This window comes from Mus pahari, chromosome 4, assembly GCF_900095145.1.
Source record: "Mus pahari chromosome 4, PAHARI_EIJ_v1.1, whole genome shotgun sequence".
Lineage (NCBI taxonomy): Eukaryota > Metazoa > Chordata > Mammalia > Rodentia > Muridae > Mus > Mus pahari.
The window spans coordinates 117,841,893-117,858,987 of NC_034593.1; the positions used below are offsets into that span (position 1 = coordinate 117,841,893).

The 17,095-nt window shown below is 43.8% G+C and overlaps 1 protein-coding gene across 1 annotated transcript; it reads right to left on the bottom strand.

Moving 5' to 3' along the window:
* Window positions 1-2,206: 2,206 nt before the first annotated feature.
* On the bottom strand, window positions 2,207-15,472 carry Rrh (retinal pigment epithelium-derived rhodopsin homolog). Its single transcript, XM_021197029.1, has 7 exons — window positions 15,344-15,472; window positions 9,697-9,887; window positions 6,874-6,973; window positions 6,224-6,377; window positions 5,217-5,385; window positions 4,145-4,323; window positions 2,207-2,697 (listed from the first exon to the last, which is right to left on the bottom strand). Exons 1-7 carry the CDS (start codon window positions 15,447-15,449, stop codon window positions 2,583-2,585), a joined length of 1,014 nt encoding a protein of 337 aa, XP_021052688.1. The 5' UTR covers window positions 15,450-15,472; the 3' UTR covers window positions 2,207-2,582.
* Window positions 15,473-17,095: the final 1,623 nt, after the last annotated feature.

The following is a 17,095-nucleotide window of genomic DNA, read 5'->3' on the forward strand; positions in this document are numbered from 1 at the left end:
ATGCAGAAGCCATGGAGGGATGTTCTTTACTGGCTTGCTTCCCCTGGCTTGCTCAGCCTGCTCTCTTATAGAATCCAAGACTACCAGCCCAGAGATTGTCCCCCACACAAGGAGTCTCTCCCCCTTGATCACTAATTGAGAAAATGCCCCACAGCTGGATCTCGTGGAGGCATTTCCCCAACTGAAGCTCCTTTCTCGGTGGTAACTCCAGCTGTGTCAAGTTGACACAAAACTAGCCAGTACAGGTAGCTTAACTGGGGGCTGAATGAGCACCCAGAGCCCTCCAGGAACACATTTTTAATGTTGTCATTGGAGAATTACAAAACGCGAAAAGTCTCTCTGGGCCATGGTGAGGAGGGCCTTGAACCTTGAGGCTAAGGCAGCCGGACTTCCTTCACAGGCGTGGTAGGAAGCTTGACAGTACACAGCATCATCTGGAGGTCAAACCTATGGGTATGTCTGCGTGCAACTGTCTAGATTGGGGTAACTGGGCTGGAAGGAGGTATCCTGAGTGTGGGTACCACAACCCTGTGTGCTGGGGTCTTAGACTAAAAGGGTAAAGGGAGTGAACACCAGAGTTGATGTCATTCTGCTTCCTGTCGATGGATACCGTGTGACCAGCTGCATCCCCTGCCCCTCGTGCCGAACTCAATTCTCTCCAACCATGAACCAAAATAAGCCTTTCCACCCTTCAGTTGAAGGCTTTTGCAACCGCAGGCTCCTGAAAGTTTGGTCAGAAAGAGTTAAAGGACTGGAAGTGCATTTTTAAACAGTTGGCTATGTGTGGGTGAGAATGCGCAGAGGATGGAAAGCTAAAATAGGAGGTCGCTATAGCAACTCTCACCATGGTCCACAGGAAGTGAACTGTCTCAATAAACTAGTAGGTAGGTTTTTTATATGCCAACAAAGGGGTTAAGGAGGCAATTTACAAAGCGGGGGGGGGCAACAGATAAAGATTTATAGTCTGATGAACACTGAACAAGATGTGAAAGAAAATGAATTCATGCTACAGTATGTAACTCATAGCTTTGAAATATGAGAGAGCATTATTATAATATGGAGTGGATATATACACATGGCCAAAGCAATGAAGACCCACACTTGGAGACATCAGGCAACCATAGGACTCTCTTATATTTCTGTCCAATAACCTTAACCTGGATAAAGATTTGGATGGAATAATTGATATCCACCCCTACAAAGATATTTGTATTAAAGTGTTCCCAAATTTGCATCTATAAAAGAGAAAAAAGTTGATCCAGGCTTGGTGGTACACATCTGTAAGCCCCAGAATTGAGATGCTGGTAACTTCGAGTTTGAGCCCTACCTGGACTACATAAGGAGACCTTGTCTCATAAGAGAGAGTAAAAACTTGAAACGGTTTAGTTGTCTACCTTTAAAATAATGGTATACTATGCTCTGTTTAATAGTCACAGCCATTTAAACAGCAAAGCTTGAGTCTACAAATCCACTCAGAGTGCCTACTATGTGCCAGACAGAATGACTCTATGTACTAAAGATACCACAAAGGGCAAAAATATAAAAAAAGCATCACTCTGTTCAAATTTAATTCTAATGGCAGACATAGAAAAATATATTGTCAGGAAAATGGTAATTTAGGGGCTAGAGATATGGCTCCATAGCTAAGATCATTTGATGCTCTTTCAGAGTCCTGAATTTGGTTCCCAGCACCCTCAGATGCTGTAATTACAACTGTCTGTAATTTCAGTTCCAGGAGAACAGATGCCCTCTTCTGGTCTCTGCAGGCAGGCGGGCAGGCAGGCAGGTACATGCACACGCGCGCGCACACACACACACACACACACACACACACATGCACACACACACATATACACACAAACACACACGCACACACGAATGAACACAATGCAAATTTAGACTATTCAACACAATACATAGATGTTACACTGCTATAAAATGTACACGCAACAGACTGGCATGATAGCAATTTTGTTTAATGTTTGAATTTTTTGTTTAAATAACATGAATTAATAATTGATTCTAAATTAAAATTTTTGAGATGACTCAGGAGCCAGAGGCAGGCGGATTTCTGAGTTCGAGGCCAGTCTGGTCTACAAAGTGAGTTCCAGGACAGCCAGGGCTATATAGAGAAACCCTGTCTCAAAAAAAAAAAAAATCTTTTCATAGCTGAAAACATGAAATAACTCATTTCAGCAATTAATTATTGAGGATTATAATTTTCTATGTCTGGCATTCTGATAGCTGTTTCTTGCATAATGGAAAACTTAATCAAGTTACAGGTCATTAATCTACTATAATGTGTGCCTTTTAAGAAGAAAGAAAAGAGACTGTAGTTTTGTGTGCCTGGATTCATCAAAGCAAGTATAGCTACTCAATTATCCTTGAGGACGTAGTGAAGGCTCTATGGCAACTACTGCTCAAGCAGAGTTGGGCTGGCTGGGTGGGAGGAACCTGCCGTCCAGTAAGGCGATAGTCTATGTCTGCACTTGGTTTAAATGGATCCATATTTAAATCAAAGTTAGTGTATTGCCAAAAAATAAGCAAATCAATTGTTTGGTGGTATATTCTTTTCTTGCATTTCATATCCTCGCAGGAGCCAATGGGCTTTGAGGCATATCCATTGGTAGAGTACTTGGCTCAGGCACTGCTAGGTGAGGTTGGCATTTAATCATGGCCAACATGGCCTTCCGAAACCTGCCATAAGCAAATGAGAAAATGTGTTACTCTAGAATAACATGAACCTTTGAGGGAATTTTCAGTCAAGTCTGAAGACCACTACTGTCCATGGGTATCTCTAAATACATCACTGCACCCAACTTCAACATCTCCAACAGAGACCCTTAAGATTATATAGGACAGACAGATAAAGACCAGTTTTGCACCACTGATGATAGATACGGACATCTGATAAACTCCTTAGCTGGGTGTGTTTAATGACATATCAGCTACTGAGTGCACTAAGTTCCTTGTTTGAATTAAGGATTCATTTTCACAGGTCTTCTGTGCAAAGGCCAGTTCAATTTGAGGGGACCTGAGAATGTTTTCTCAGAGGATTTCCAGCAGATTCTGACCTTGTGATATGGCCTTTGGTCTCCTTGTGTGTTCTACCCCATCTTAAGGTCTGTGTGTTCCTTCAAATATCTACAGCTAAAGCTGTTCTCTCAAACCCGTGTACTACCCACATTTACACATTTAAACAGGCACAGTGGTGACATTCTGTGACGTGCCAAAGTTCTTCATCCAATGGTAATAGAAAATGAAGTCATCTAACCTTCACCCAGGAGGTTTGTGAAGGGACAAGAACTTCTCTACTGCACTCCTGGGAAGTATCCAGCTACACTACCCTCTGAGAACCCACGGCTACCTTCTCTACTCTTTTCTCTAGAAAACACTTTTCCATATAACCACTCAACACAGTGGGATAACCATTCAAACACAGTTGATCAATGACCAACCAGGAACTTTCCTGCCATGTGATCATTTGAGATGAAGCTTGTCTTTGGATGCTGAGCTGATAGAATTTGGGTCTGGGTTGCCCAAGGGCATTTCTGCCGCTGTGTAGGTACAGTCTGTCACAAGAGTAGAGGTCTCAATATATAAGGTCTTGGTAGTTTCGCCAGTTGCATTAAGCCAAATAACCTTGAACTGGCTTGCTGTGCTGGCTGGTTTGATGTCGACTTGACACAGGATAGATTCATTTGGGAAGATAAAACCTCAGCTGAGAAAATGTCCCCATCAGACTGACCTGTGGACAAGCCTCTAATGCCTTCTCTTGATTGACTACTGATGTAGGAGAGCCCAGCTCACTGTGGACAGTGCCATTCATTAGCAGGTGCCTGAGCAAGCCTGTAAGCAGCATTCCGCCATGGTCTGCACATCAGCCCCTAACTCCAGATTTCTGCCCTGCATCCCTGCCCTGACTCCCTTGGCTATGAACTATAGAACTGGGAGCAGAAGTAAACTCTTTCCTCTGCAAGTCGCTTTTGATCCTGGTGTTTTATCACCACATTACAGACCCTAAGTAAGACAGTTGTCACAGGTTTCTGTTACTCACTTCTGCAAGTCTTAGAACACTAGCCACTGCTATTAACATTCTTTTGGCATCGCCATTCTAATCAGAAATGTGGGAAACACTACTCACTTCTTATTTGCAGCCACGTAAATGCAGGGGTTGTAGAACGTAGAGGATTTTGCAAACAGTGGAGCTATAATAGCCATTGAAGGAGGAATCTTTTTTGGGTTTCCAAAACAAGCCCATAAGCACACAATGGAATAAGGGGACCATGCCAGCAGAAACATCAGTATCATTATCACAGACATCTGCAAAAAGAGGCCATCACCAAGACTAGCATCTGAAATGTTTGCATGGTTAAGACATGTATACAGGAGCAGGAGAATCTAGGCTAGAATTTCATTGCTAACACAAAAGAAGTCTTCACTATTCTTTGTTTCAGTTCCGGAGACATCTATGAGAGCAAGAGCCTTGCAAATGGCTGTGCTGATCAATATGTGACATTGTGTCTCATAGTGTCACACACGTGTAAAGAATACCCTTTCATGTGCTGCAAAGAGAACACCATGCTGGCTTCAAGCACAGATGCATGTAAACCCTCTCCAACTCACTTCTAGTTTTACTGACAACTGCCCTGCCCCCATCATTATTTGCTAACCTCAACCAACCAAACCTAAACTCAACTTGGGAACACTGTCCTATATTAAGCTTGGTGGATTCTCACACTAGCCTTCGGGCTGGGTGCTTTACATACAGATAGATAATGTGAAGAGGAGCCCTGTGCGCCTGGTTTACATGATGGAGGGAAGGTCTCTGTTTACAGAGTAGCCAGACCAGAGGAAATCAAGGCTACAGGGAGAAGACAAAATGAACCATGTGTTGGGGATGTTTGAACCAAAGGCAGCCAGCCAGCCTTGTAATCTAACCAATACTGCTAACAAACTGCAGGATGAGAAGAGAGAAAGGCAGAGGGAAAGGCATGGGACTGGTCAGGCCGAGGCTTGGCAGGGACCCTTACAGTCTGTGTGGCAGGAAGTCCCCGAGAGCAAAGCACACAGACACCCAAGGAACACGGAGGCATAGCATTCAGCAACACAGGAACAAATAGCAGCAGAAAGAGCAAGGGAGGCCACGGAACCCTTCAGCTCTGTAGACTGAAAGCTCTATTACCAAATCCATTTCAAGGATTCTGACCTCTTACCTTTGTTACGTCTGCCTGGTCTGCCCAGTCTCTGTTGAGCTGCGCAGTGCAGTCACTGGCGGCGTAGAGTCTCAGGGACCGACTGACGTGGTAGTAACAGTAAAACATCACCGTCAAGGGCACAATGAAGTTCACCATGATAACCATCATGGTGTAAGACACGAACGAGCTGGGGATAAGAAAAGACATCCATGATGACTCAGTGCCCTAAACGAGGGGGAAGGAAGAGAAAACAACAGCTAGAAATCGTAACAGGCGCTACTGCTAAAGGGTTCAGGAAGAACGTTCGGCTTACATTTCACAGTTCACGTAGACCAGCAAACTGGGGCCTACAGGCTGGTTCCTGCCAGACAACTGTCTTTGTAAACAATGTTTAATTAAACACAGCCATGTATACTCATTGTCATATGGTTGGTGGCTGCCTTCACAGTATGATGACAGGCAGAGCTGAGGGGGAGCCTGAAGTTTAACTCTTTACAGAAAAAATAGAGGATTCTTGTTTTGTTTTTTAGTCATCTTTCATTTCCTTTAGTGAACTTAAGGGATCCTCATGTCCACGGCAGACCTAGAGGAGCATTGTCAACTCACAGCAAATCCTCGCAGGGACCTTAGGATGTGCCTCAATGCCAGACCATCTGGAAAAGGCCGTACAGGGGAGGCCTAGGGTTTGGTTAAAACTGCCTACTCTCTGGCTTCACTAGCCCTCTTCCCACGTGTGATCACAAATCTGGGATGAATAAAGAGTGGAAGACTGTCCCCACTGCTGCCTTAAGAGAGGAGAGGAAGGAACGAAAGTCAAAGAAAGGAGACAAAGGGAACCAGATGACCTTGGCTTGCAAGCAAGCATAAGTCATTCTTTAGTCTGTCTCCCACTTAGATCAGACCATCACTACCAAGGACCAAGAAGCCTTTGCCACAGTCTAGATAAGGAACACTTGGATGAGCAGGAGGCTCAGAGATGTCTGTCTCAGGAGCACTTGAGTTTAAAATGTAAACTCATTTCTTACGTATCATTTTTCCGCCAGTTTATGGTACATGTCGCCCCAGTAGGATCCGGGGCATAACTAGCCCATCCTATGATGGGCATCAAAGCCCAAAACAGGCCATTGATCCAGGCGCCCAGGATCATGCTGAGGTAAGTGTTGGTGGTCATTCTTCTTCCTGGTGGGAAGCACAGGAAGCGTTAGCGTTGTTCACAGTGACAGGACCCACTGGTTAGACCCACTGGTCTAAGGGACAACACAGTCCCTTAGCGCTCACAAAGCCTCTTGATGAGGTGTGACACTCTGACAAAAACGGCAACCTAACATCCGAGTGGTGAAATGTAGAGGACAAGCAGGAGCGAAAGCTTTGCTGGGCAAGGAAGGCGACATAGCCACCATTCCCAAGAGTGAAACCACCTGGCCCGACGTGACAGTGACCCTGGACAAAGCTGCAAAGGCAACCAGGGCCGATCCTGAGGGGCCTTGAAGGATTGTCTGATGAAGTCTGGATTTAAGTATGATAGGAAGCCGTCGGAACTTTTGAACAAGGATGTCTGGAGAAATAAGACTGAGCCTGATTACAAACCCTTATGTCTGTACTTTAAGACAAACGCATGTTGAATGACTGTTACATAATGAATGACACCACGGGGAGAGACAAGAAACACCATTACCTACATCAGGGCAGCTGATGGTCAGGTATCGATCCATAGCTACAACTGTGAGTAAGCCAATGCTCACCATCCCAAAGAAGATATTCAGTCCTGCATAAATCTGAAACTCAAAATCAGAAACAGCCCGCCATTCCCACACCCTCCCATGAGACATTTACATTTTCTATTGTGTATAGATGGTATGTGTGTACACATGTGTACATGTGCATACCATGCACATATGTGAACATGTGAGGACAGTTTCTGGGAGTCAGGTCTCTCCTAGCAGTGTGGGTTACAGAGAATGAACTCAGGTTACCTGGCTTGCATAGCAAGCATTTTTACCGACTGAGTCATCTTGCCAGTCCTAATCATTTGTAGTTTTGCCTCATTGTTAGAATACATTTCTTCTCTCTCTCTCTTTTTTTTTTCTTTTTTGGTTTTTCGAGACAGGGTTTCTCTGTATAGTCTTGGCTGTCCTGGAACTCACTCTGTAGACCAGGCTGGCCTCAAACTCAGAAATCTGCCTGCCTGCCTCTGCCTCCCAAGTGCTGGGATTACAGGCATGTGCCACCACTGCCCGGCCCTAGAAAACATTTCAAACATATTAAATGCTTATATGGTGGAACAGTGACACAAAGGTTATGGGCATAAGCAATCACTTCTGGACTGCATTTGAGGACTATACAGGAGGCAAGTCATGTATGATACCATAAACCTTGTCAAAAGGGAGGAACCTCCACTGTGGCCTTCCTAAATGGGCATGTTGTTAGCCTGCCTTCTAAACACCAATTATACATCCAGACCAGTGCTACCCTGTGCCCTTGGTGAGAGAAGCTTCTCTCTGCTTCCAGCCAGCACCCAATGCTGGCCAAAGCTAAGAATAAGTTGTTGAGAATAACTGGGTGCTCAGCCTTAACTGGGACATCTCTATCAATCTCTCCCCTAGAACTGGCTCAGGGAACGTCACAATAGAGGGGACAGATGTAAGAGCTAGAGCATGTGGAAAACTGCTCTACTATGCTGTCTTCTGAACGTGACGTGGCCACTCACACACAAACTCTCTGCAGTTACGGTACCCTGCACAAGAACAAACCAAGATCATTTAACACTCCAATAGGCAACACTAATTTCATTTGGTGTGTTACAGAGTGTGTGTTATGTTCACAAATAGAATATTGCAAAGCTGTATAATAGTGGCACAGTCACCTCCATCAACATGGATAACCCTGAAATCATAATATCTAAAAATGAAAAAAAAATTTACACACAGACACACACACGTGCTTGTAACTTCCTTTCATTTTTAGATATACATATATGTATGTGTGAGAGACATCCTTTCAGATAGATAGATAGATAGATAGATAGATAGATAGATAGATAGATAGATAGATAGATAGATAATGCAAAGCATCAGACAGTATCTAGTTCATGTACACACAAATATGTAATAAGAAAAGCCCACAAAGAAAAGAATCAAAATGGGAATGGTGTGCAATGGCCTTCTACAATACCTCTGAAGTCCCACTATCTTAAAGGGAGGAAGGGAGGGAGGGAGGGAGGGAGGGAGGAAGGAAGCCTGTGAAGTACAAACTGAAAATCAGAAAGATTTGAGAAAGTTGACTGGTATGTGTAAGAGTATCCAGTATTCTCCATTTCTCTCACTTTATCCTCTATTGTTTTGGCTTGGAATAACAGACTATTAAAGCTACTAAAACATGACCACAGTTGTTTGCCTACTGTCCCAGTGCGAATTAATGCCAACACATTTCCTTGTCAAAAGAAAAAACAGTAAATACAGCTATTAACATTTCTCACAAAGGACCTTCTACAGTAAAAAAATTCACTGTGGTAACAAGTGTATTTCTTAAAGAATATGATTATGACTAAATATTTTGTCTGAAATGAAAAGAGAATATACATTTAAAATTTTTATGTGTACATTTTATTTGAATTATATGCAGATTACTTTTTCTGTAGTTGAACGCCAGTATGCTCCTTGTATGTTCTTTGGATTGGGAAATTTTATATGATTAGTAATCTTACACCACTCCTTAAAGAATGAATCCCTGAGGATGGAGAGATGGCTCAGTAGTTCAGAGCACTGGCTGCTCTTCTAGAGGTTCTGAGTTCAATTCCCGTTACCACATGCTCACTCACAACCATCTGTAAAGTCAGCTTTAGGGGATCCACTGCCCTACTCTTAGCTCCACCAACATTGCATACATGGGGTATAAGACATACAGACAGGCAAGACATATATGCAGGCAAAACACTCTACCTATAAAATTAAAAAGTAAAGTATTACAAAAAATAAATGTATTCTTAAGTCTTCAAATAAAACATTATAAAAATAATAAATGTATTCTCAAGCAATTGCCGAAGATATTTTTCACCAAAGCAACGATCTACCAGTATCCTACAGTAGCTTGTTTTAACTACTGGGTTTATTTTTGCTGCTTTGTATGTGTGATGTATATGTGCATGTACACATGTGTAGGTGCATACATCTGTGTGTGAGCATTGAGGTCAGATGTTGACACAAGTTCTCTATTGCTCCCTGCTCTATCTTATTTTATTTAGTTTTATCTTTTGAGATAGGGTCTCTCTAGGACTCAGTCACCTGCCTGTCTTTTCTTCTCTGGAGCTGAGATGAAAGGTGGGTGCCACCCACCATGCTTGGTTCTTCCATGGGTGCTCGCATCCTGGTGCAGGTCACCTTGTTCCCACAGCGAGCCCTTTCCCCGCTGGCCCACCTCCCCAGACCCAGTTTGGGGGATTTAAAATTTGCATCTGTTTGTTTTTACTTCATCTTGTTTTCATTCCAGAGATCTCCGATACCTGACAGCCTGCATGTCCAAATTTCCAACTTCCATGCAGATCTGAAGCCGCAGACATGGGATAGCCGATGCTACTGACCCCTATGTCGGTGAAAGCCAGGTTGATAATCACCGCATTGGTAGGTGTCCGCAGCTCCTTGTACTTGATGAAGATACCCAGGACTACTATGTTGCTGAGAATGCTTGTGATACCTAAGGATGCACACGGAAGGAGCATGCATTTTGTTTAAGTGGAACGTTTAGAAGAGAATAAAAATTAAATACTGAAGTTGCTTCAAAAGAGAGCAAGCCCAGCTTAGCCCCTTGTTTGAAGAGGTCTCATTCTTCTTAGAACTGTAACATCTTCTGGAAAATAGAAATGAAATGAAAACACAAAGAACCTGCTGATTGCAGAAGCCAGAGCTGAAGGCTGGCTTCAATGCCATCACCATTGACCATCTGTCTGTCTCTATAAATTTCCTGTAGCTTCCATGTTGGTATTTAGGATGCATGCATGGCCAGGCACCCTCTCCTGAGCAGACTACAGTCCTCTCCGTTTCCCAAAGCCCGGCCCCTTCTTTCTGTCTGGTTTCCCCTCTTCACCCTCAACCAGCATTCCATCTGTCTTTGTTAGGGTTTCTCCTGCTGGGATGAACCACCAAGACCAAAGTGCAAGCTGGGGAGGAAAGGGTTTACTTGGCTAACCATTCTCCAGTCCTGTTCATTACTGAAGGAAGTCAGGACAGGGTCTCAAACAGGGCAGGATGTTGGAGGCAGGAGCTGATGCAGGGGCCACCGAGGGGTGCTGTATACTGGCTTGCTTCCCACGGCTTTCTCTAAAGCCTGTTTTATAGAACCCAGGACCACCAGCCCATGGAGGGCACCACCCACCATGGGCTGGGCCCTCCCCCACTGATCACTAATTGAGAGAATGCCTTACAGCTGGATCTCATGGAGGCATTTCCTCAACTGAGTCTCCTTCCTCTCTGATGATTCTGTGTCAGGTTGACACAGAACACCAACCAGTACTCCACCCTGACTGCCTTTCTGGCACCTTCCACATCTTTTATTTGGTTCACTATCACTAAGCACATTAAGCATGTAGTACGTAAGGTCAGGTGACTATTCCAGTATTTCTTGAAATTCAACATGTCAAAGATGAAATTCTTCATTCAACACACACATGCATGCAAATGCTCGCTGTCTGTTTCTGTCTGTCTCTCTGTCTCTGTCTCTTTGTGTCTCTGTCTCTATCTCTCTCAGAAAATGCCTATTTCGATATTTGACCATCTAAACAGGACAAGCCAGATTTCTGGGTCACTGGGGCACCACAGGTGATGCCATTCTCAGCTGGAATGAGGAACTCAGCATGTTCAGTACCTCACAGTTGGCCAGACCCAGACAGCTTTCTAGCTTGACCACTAAAGTTGCTAACCAGCAAGCGAGTGTGGCCACGGACAGTAAGAATTACTATTGAGTACACTGGGTACAAATATTAGCAGGATCAACATTTCCCACAGGCTGAAAGGATGCATATGTTTTCCATGGGTCAGATATAGACCATCCTCAGGTCCCAGTGGTGGGGGCTGTTGTGAAAATCAGTTTTAATGGAGAAACTAGAACTATTACTGGACTTCTCTCTAGAAGGAAAGTTATGCAACAAACAAGAGAATTATGTTTCTCATGAAAAGAACTATTTGATGCTCAGTTGTCAGCTAGTGTCCAAACCTGTGGGAATAATCCCAAACACCGGCACACACAGAAGGATCAGGTCAGTAAGAACCTCTGTTCTATCTCAGTGTCAGCATCCATTTACACCAATCTTCCAGATCCCCGTCTCTGTCCTTCACACGGCTGGCATGATGCTTAATCCAAGAGTAAGCAGTAGCTCTACTGGTAGCTTCAGCACCCCAACACTAGGAAGAATTAGAAGCCCAATGTCCTGACCCCACTCCCACTATCTGGGCTCTCTGCCCTACACCGTCGCTGTCCTTTCTCCACACCTGGGAAGGAAGTCCACTGGCCTAGCAGTTTATCAAATACATCAAGTTGCAAACCTTGACTTCCTATTTTTCCCCACCGGAAACACCTTATGCTGTTTTCTGTATATTCAAATGCCAGCCATCCTTCCAAGTTCAGGCCAAGCCCAAGTTGGCCCTGAAGTGGCCTCCTACCCGTAGGATTCTCTATTATCCTGCCCGAGTTCCCCAAATAATTATTGATATTATCTTCTTCTTAAGTGATGCTAAGTCATTCAGCTCTTATGCTGTCCTAGCCTTATACATCTTGGGCTCTCAATGAACTCTTTCTTGAGCACATGCCACACAGAAAATTTTTAAAAATGGAATGCCACTAAAACTCCAGTCAACGTGTTTCCTACTATCCCTTCAAGCACGATGAGAACAAATTTGATAAGCCTTTGGATCTTCTTAGTAAATGTACAAGAAATATCAAGAGGGTGAAAAGAAAAAAAGAAAAAAAAAAGCATCATGCAATCTGAAGATTCAAAAAGGGTTAAATATGGCACATAAATTGTGGCCTACCAAGTACATAGCCAGAATAAAATAATTTTGGAGGAGTCTACAATAGAAGGCAGGTACTATACAAATAATTTACTCCTTTTTCCCGTTCTTTCTAGCTGTCTTAAGCACTGAATTAGTTCCCTGGTTATAGGTACTTTCCAATGGGCAGACAGAAGATCCATCAGTCTAAACTCTAAGTAGTCTTACCCTCCCCCCTCCATGCCACCCTGTTCCTGCAGCTCCCCTCCCATCTCTTCTTGGTCTACCTGAAAACCTTTCTTCAACACTACCATAATAAATGCGTATTTTCCAACTCTCTGTCCTAATTCAGCATTCTGAGTGGTTTCATTGCATCTGAGATTGGCACTGTAAGACTCAAGGCCCCGTGTCCAGCTGAACTTGAGACATTACCTCCCACCTCAAACTTGATCTTCTCCAGGTGTGTCCTTCTCTCGGTGAACTGCATCACTGACAGGTGGCATTCTCCACCTCACCTCACCCCAAGACAATGCTCCCTTTTCATGGACTTCAGCTCACTGCAGTGGCCTACTTGAATGGCCTCTTAGCTACCATCACAACACATTTCTGAAATGCAAGTCAGATCATACTGTCCCTCTCTAAGCCTTCGGTGACTCCCCGTAGCCTTCCAGCTTCTGTGGTCCATCCTTGCTGGATACTCAGTCATCTTTTTCAGCCAACCTCTCACACTTTTACAATTCACCAAGGGCGAACTATTCCAAGTGCACACATTTATCATACTCTCCATTCTCGGCTGTAAGTGGTACAGAGAGCGTACTCATGCACACTGAATTAACATAGGGCCTGCAGCAATGGAAGCTGGTAAAAGTGAGCTCAAATCCAAATGAAAGATTAAATAAAAATGAAATCTTATGGGGTACAGAGATGGCTCAGTGGTTAGGAGCACTTGCTGCTTTGCTGCTCTTCTAGACGACCTGAATTCTGTCCCTAGCACCTGTGTGGGGCAGCTCATCACCACCTGTAACTGCAGGTCCCAAAAGAGACCTGACATCCTCTTCTGGCCTCTGTAGACAGCATGTGGCAATCACTCACACACACACACACACACACACACACACACACACACACCACACACGAGAGAGAGAGAGAGAGAGAGAGAGAGAGAGAGAGAGAGAGACTTAAGTAAAAACGGATTAAATTACAGCGAAGCCAGACAGGGTGGCAATCCACCTGCAATCCCAACACTTGGAAGGCAGAATTGGGAAGAGTCAGAGTACAGGCCAACCTTGGCTACACACGTCGTCCTAGCCTAGTATACACAATAGAGCAAGCTCCTGCTCAAAAAAAAATTTAATTAATTAAATACATATACAAAATAAATAACCTCTACAGTAAGACAACAACAACAACAACAACAATACAGGCCCATGGTAAAGATAATAAACATAGGCATGTGGTAAAAATGGTAAGTGAAATGATACTTAAGTGCGCCTTTTCCTCAAAGTGTTCATTCTTATTTGGGAGCTCAAGTGGGTTTTTGTTAAAGGAGGAAACTGAGGGATTAGAAGAACACGAGATACTCGACACACACAGAACAAATGCACGAGGAACTTAGATCCGCTTCCTTCAGTTCCTCGACGAAAACAAAACACAGAGACTGCGCACGCTCCGATGTTTCCTAATAAAACTGACCTGTGCAGTCACATGACAGAGCTAACAAAAGGCCTCTGTTCGGAGCCCGGCAGCCGCTCAGCTCTTCATCTGCACGAATTAGGGAAACAAAACAAAAACGCAGCTACAAGATTTCCTTAGGAAATTTCCTTCCCAAACTCATCTCATGACCAGTTTGTTTGTTTGTTTGTTTGTTGTTGTTTTGGTGTTTGTTTGTTTGTGACAGTCTCGCTATGGAGCCTAGGTGACTCTGGGATTCCTTAGCATTTCTCTTGTTCCAGGCTTCAAAATGCCAGATCAATGTTAGATTTCCCCTGTCACATATTTAATGGAACCAAAACTTGTATACAGTGCCTCTGTGTAGTGTAATTCTCTTTGCCTCTTACCACCCAGAAATACTCAAATGAACTAGTTACAGTACCACTAAAATTAAAAGGAAATTGTTATCTATAGCCCAAGTCAACTATGAGGTAACAACTAAGTAGTTATGAAGACACATGGAGATATATTTCTCACTCTGTTTTTAGAAACATGCTTGAATTTCTCATAAATGCCAATCCAAAAAGCAATGAACTCAATATAACAGTTACTAAAACCCACCACTTCTATGAAGTTTGAAATCAAGTAATTGCTGGTTATAAAAGTCACGCCGAGCCGGGCCTGGTGGCGCAGGCCTTTAATCCCAGCACTCGGGAGGCAGAGGCAGGCGGATTTCTGAGTTCGAGGCCAGCCTGGTCTACCAAGTGAGTTCCAGGACAGCCAGAGCTATACAGAGAAACCCTGTTTCGAAAAACCAAAAAAAAAAAAAGTCACGCCGGCCACTGGTACAGTTTCTGTCATTTCTCACCCCCTTTCCTACAAACCAGCCTTCATCTCAATCTGATGGCTGTACCAACAAGAGCATAGCTGCTCACCATCCACCCATGTCCCTTAGGGGCCTTGACATCATTTACTATCCTCTTCATAAGGAGCACGGTGGATCCCTGATTCTGATCTTCATTTTGCAAAGAAGAACGTGCAAGAGTAAAAAGCTGAAATCCCTTGTGCCCACTTTCAAAGATACGAAAAAAACGGTCGGCTCCTGCAGCTGCTGTCTCCCATGGCTGTCTGCTGGAGGAGCTGAACTTACACACCGTTATCTGCAGCTTTGTGAGCTATTTCCTACCAAGAAAACTGTGCAAATTATGCATGAGAGTCATAAATGATAGAAAGCATGCTTTGACCACGATGCACACTCTGCTCACGAATTTAATGTAAAAACCAAATATACGGACACGTTTTATTTTAAAGTTTCATTTGATACAAAGCTTTTCTTGTCCCTCTTTGCTCAAAACCCTTGCCTGTCAGGAAGCAGCATATTCTTCAAGTCCATTTTCTCTGATTGTTACAACCCCACCCCCACCCCATTTATGAGCTAGCCCGAGTACTGCACCCTTGTGCCCACCACCTCAGCTCTTCTCCCACCCGAGAAGCAGGTCGCTGAATAAACACCTGTACCTGCCACAATCAGGTAAGCTGCAATGGCGCTGTGCTCGGTCTTTGAAAAGACAGAACCTTCGCTCCCAGAGCCTGAGCTGTTAAAATCCGAAGCGTCACTCAGCATTTTGGAAAGTCAAGACCACCTTTGGAGCAGCCTTCAGCAATGGTGATCGGTCAAGAAGGTTCTTTCAGGACAAATCATTTCCGCTTCTAGACCTCAAAGAAAGGCCTTTTCACAAAGACCATCCATTAATACATAATTGGGCTGAAGAGGAAAAGATTTTAATTCCTAGAATGAGAGAAAAAAATCTCCTTAGTAAAACAACGAGAAATTCCAACCACCTCACATCTTAAGCACTTTAGGCCCAGGCTTGTATTTATAAGCAGATTACCAAGCGAACACATCCTAGTCTAGCAAAAAACCACAGGCAAACCCAACTCCAAAAAGCAGTTCAGGAGCTGACTGAATTCATTTCAGCCTGAAATGAGCTCTGTTCCGTTAACTTCTATAGCTATTCAGGTGAGGGACTGCACCTTTGTACTAGAGATCGAACTGTTACACATTACACACTGGTTTTCTTCATCTCAGGTCTGTGTGTGTGCGTGTGTGTGTGTGCACGCACAAGCATATGTGTATTTTCCTTAACAGTAAGAATACACTATTAACTCCCATACTTCTAAATCCCTCGAGGATGACACCAATATTGCCTGAGCTAAGAGTTTGAGGTTCTTGCCACTTCTTTCTTCCTAAACAAAAATGAGGTTATCTATTATGTGTAACCAGTATGTCTGTCTGTAACACACACATGATGAAGCTTGTTCCCCCTAAATACCATCCCATAAAACCCAGTTTAGCTGTAATAGCCAAGTGTTACGTGTTCTACAGCATGGATACACCACACTCTTGGTTAATTCTCCTGTATTTTGATATGCATGAGCTCACATTAGTCAACCGCTCAACTTAGCAAGTACAGGATAATCCTGATAGTCCATATGTACACATAAAAACCTAGTATGAACATACAGTTAGGGTAAAGAGGAACCTAGGCTACTTTTTACCATTATAATTCTCAAGTTTAGACAGTAGAGCTTCTAAGCAAGGCTCAAGTCACAATTTCAGTGTAGTGTAATAGAACCACTAGAGGGCGTATCTGCTCACCACGGGTTCACTAGAGGCTTTCCTAGTGGCAAAGTTCTCAGTCTAGGGAACTGAGTGGCCTAGCTGACCAGTACTTGAATGTTTTGAAACGTGAATATCTTAAAAAGAACTTATGCCAGGACTATGAGCCTATCGTGTAAATCTCAGTATTTCAAAGTTCGGGTAGTGGGGTTGATTTGAATTTGATTAGAACTGAAATCTTTCAACCAAACCCCAGATGTAACACAGGGGAGTGAGTCACAGCAATGTTTTAACGACTAGTGTATGTAAAGTAAAAAGGGAAACTATTCTCTATACAATGCTAACAGCTGAGGTCAGCCTTGGCCACACAGAATGAGGTCAGTCTGGGATACCAACGTACGATCTCCAGGTGGTCTGTATAGACTTCTACAATCCTTTCACCTCTGTCATCTTAACAACCCTTAGTAATGCTGCACTAGTCCTGGGTGCCAATGCCCTTCCCAAACTGATGGTGTAAATGAGAATGGGCCCTTGGGCTCATGTTTGAGCACCTGGTCCCTAGTAGTGGGACAGTTGGAAAGGACTGGAGGTGTGCCTTGAGTGTCACTGAGAGCTACCTTCGGGGACTCTTCAGTCCATGCCATTGGCAC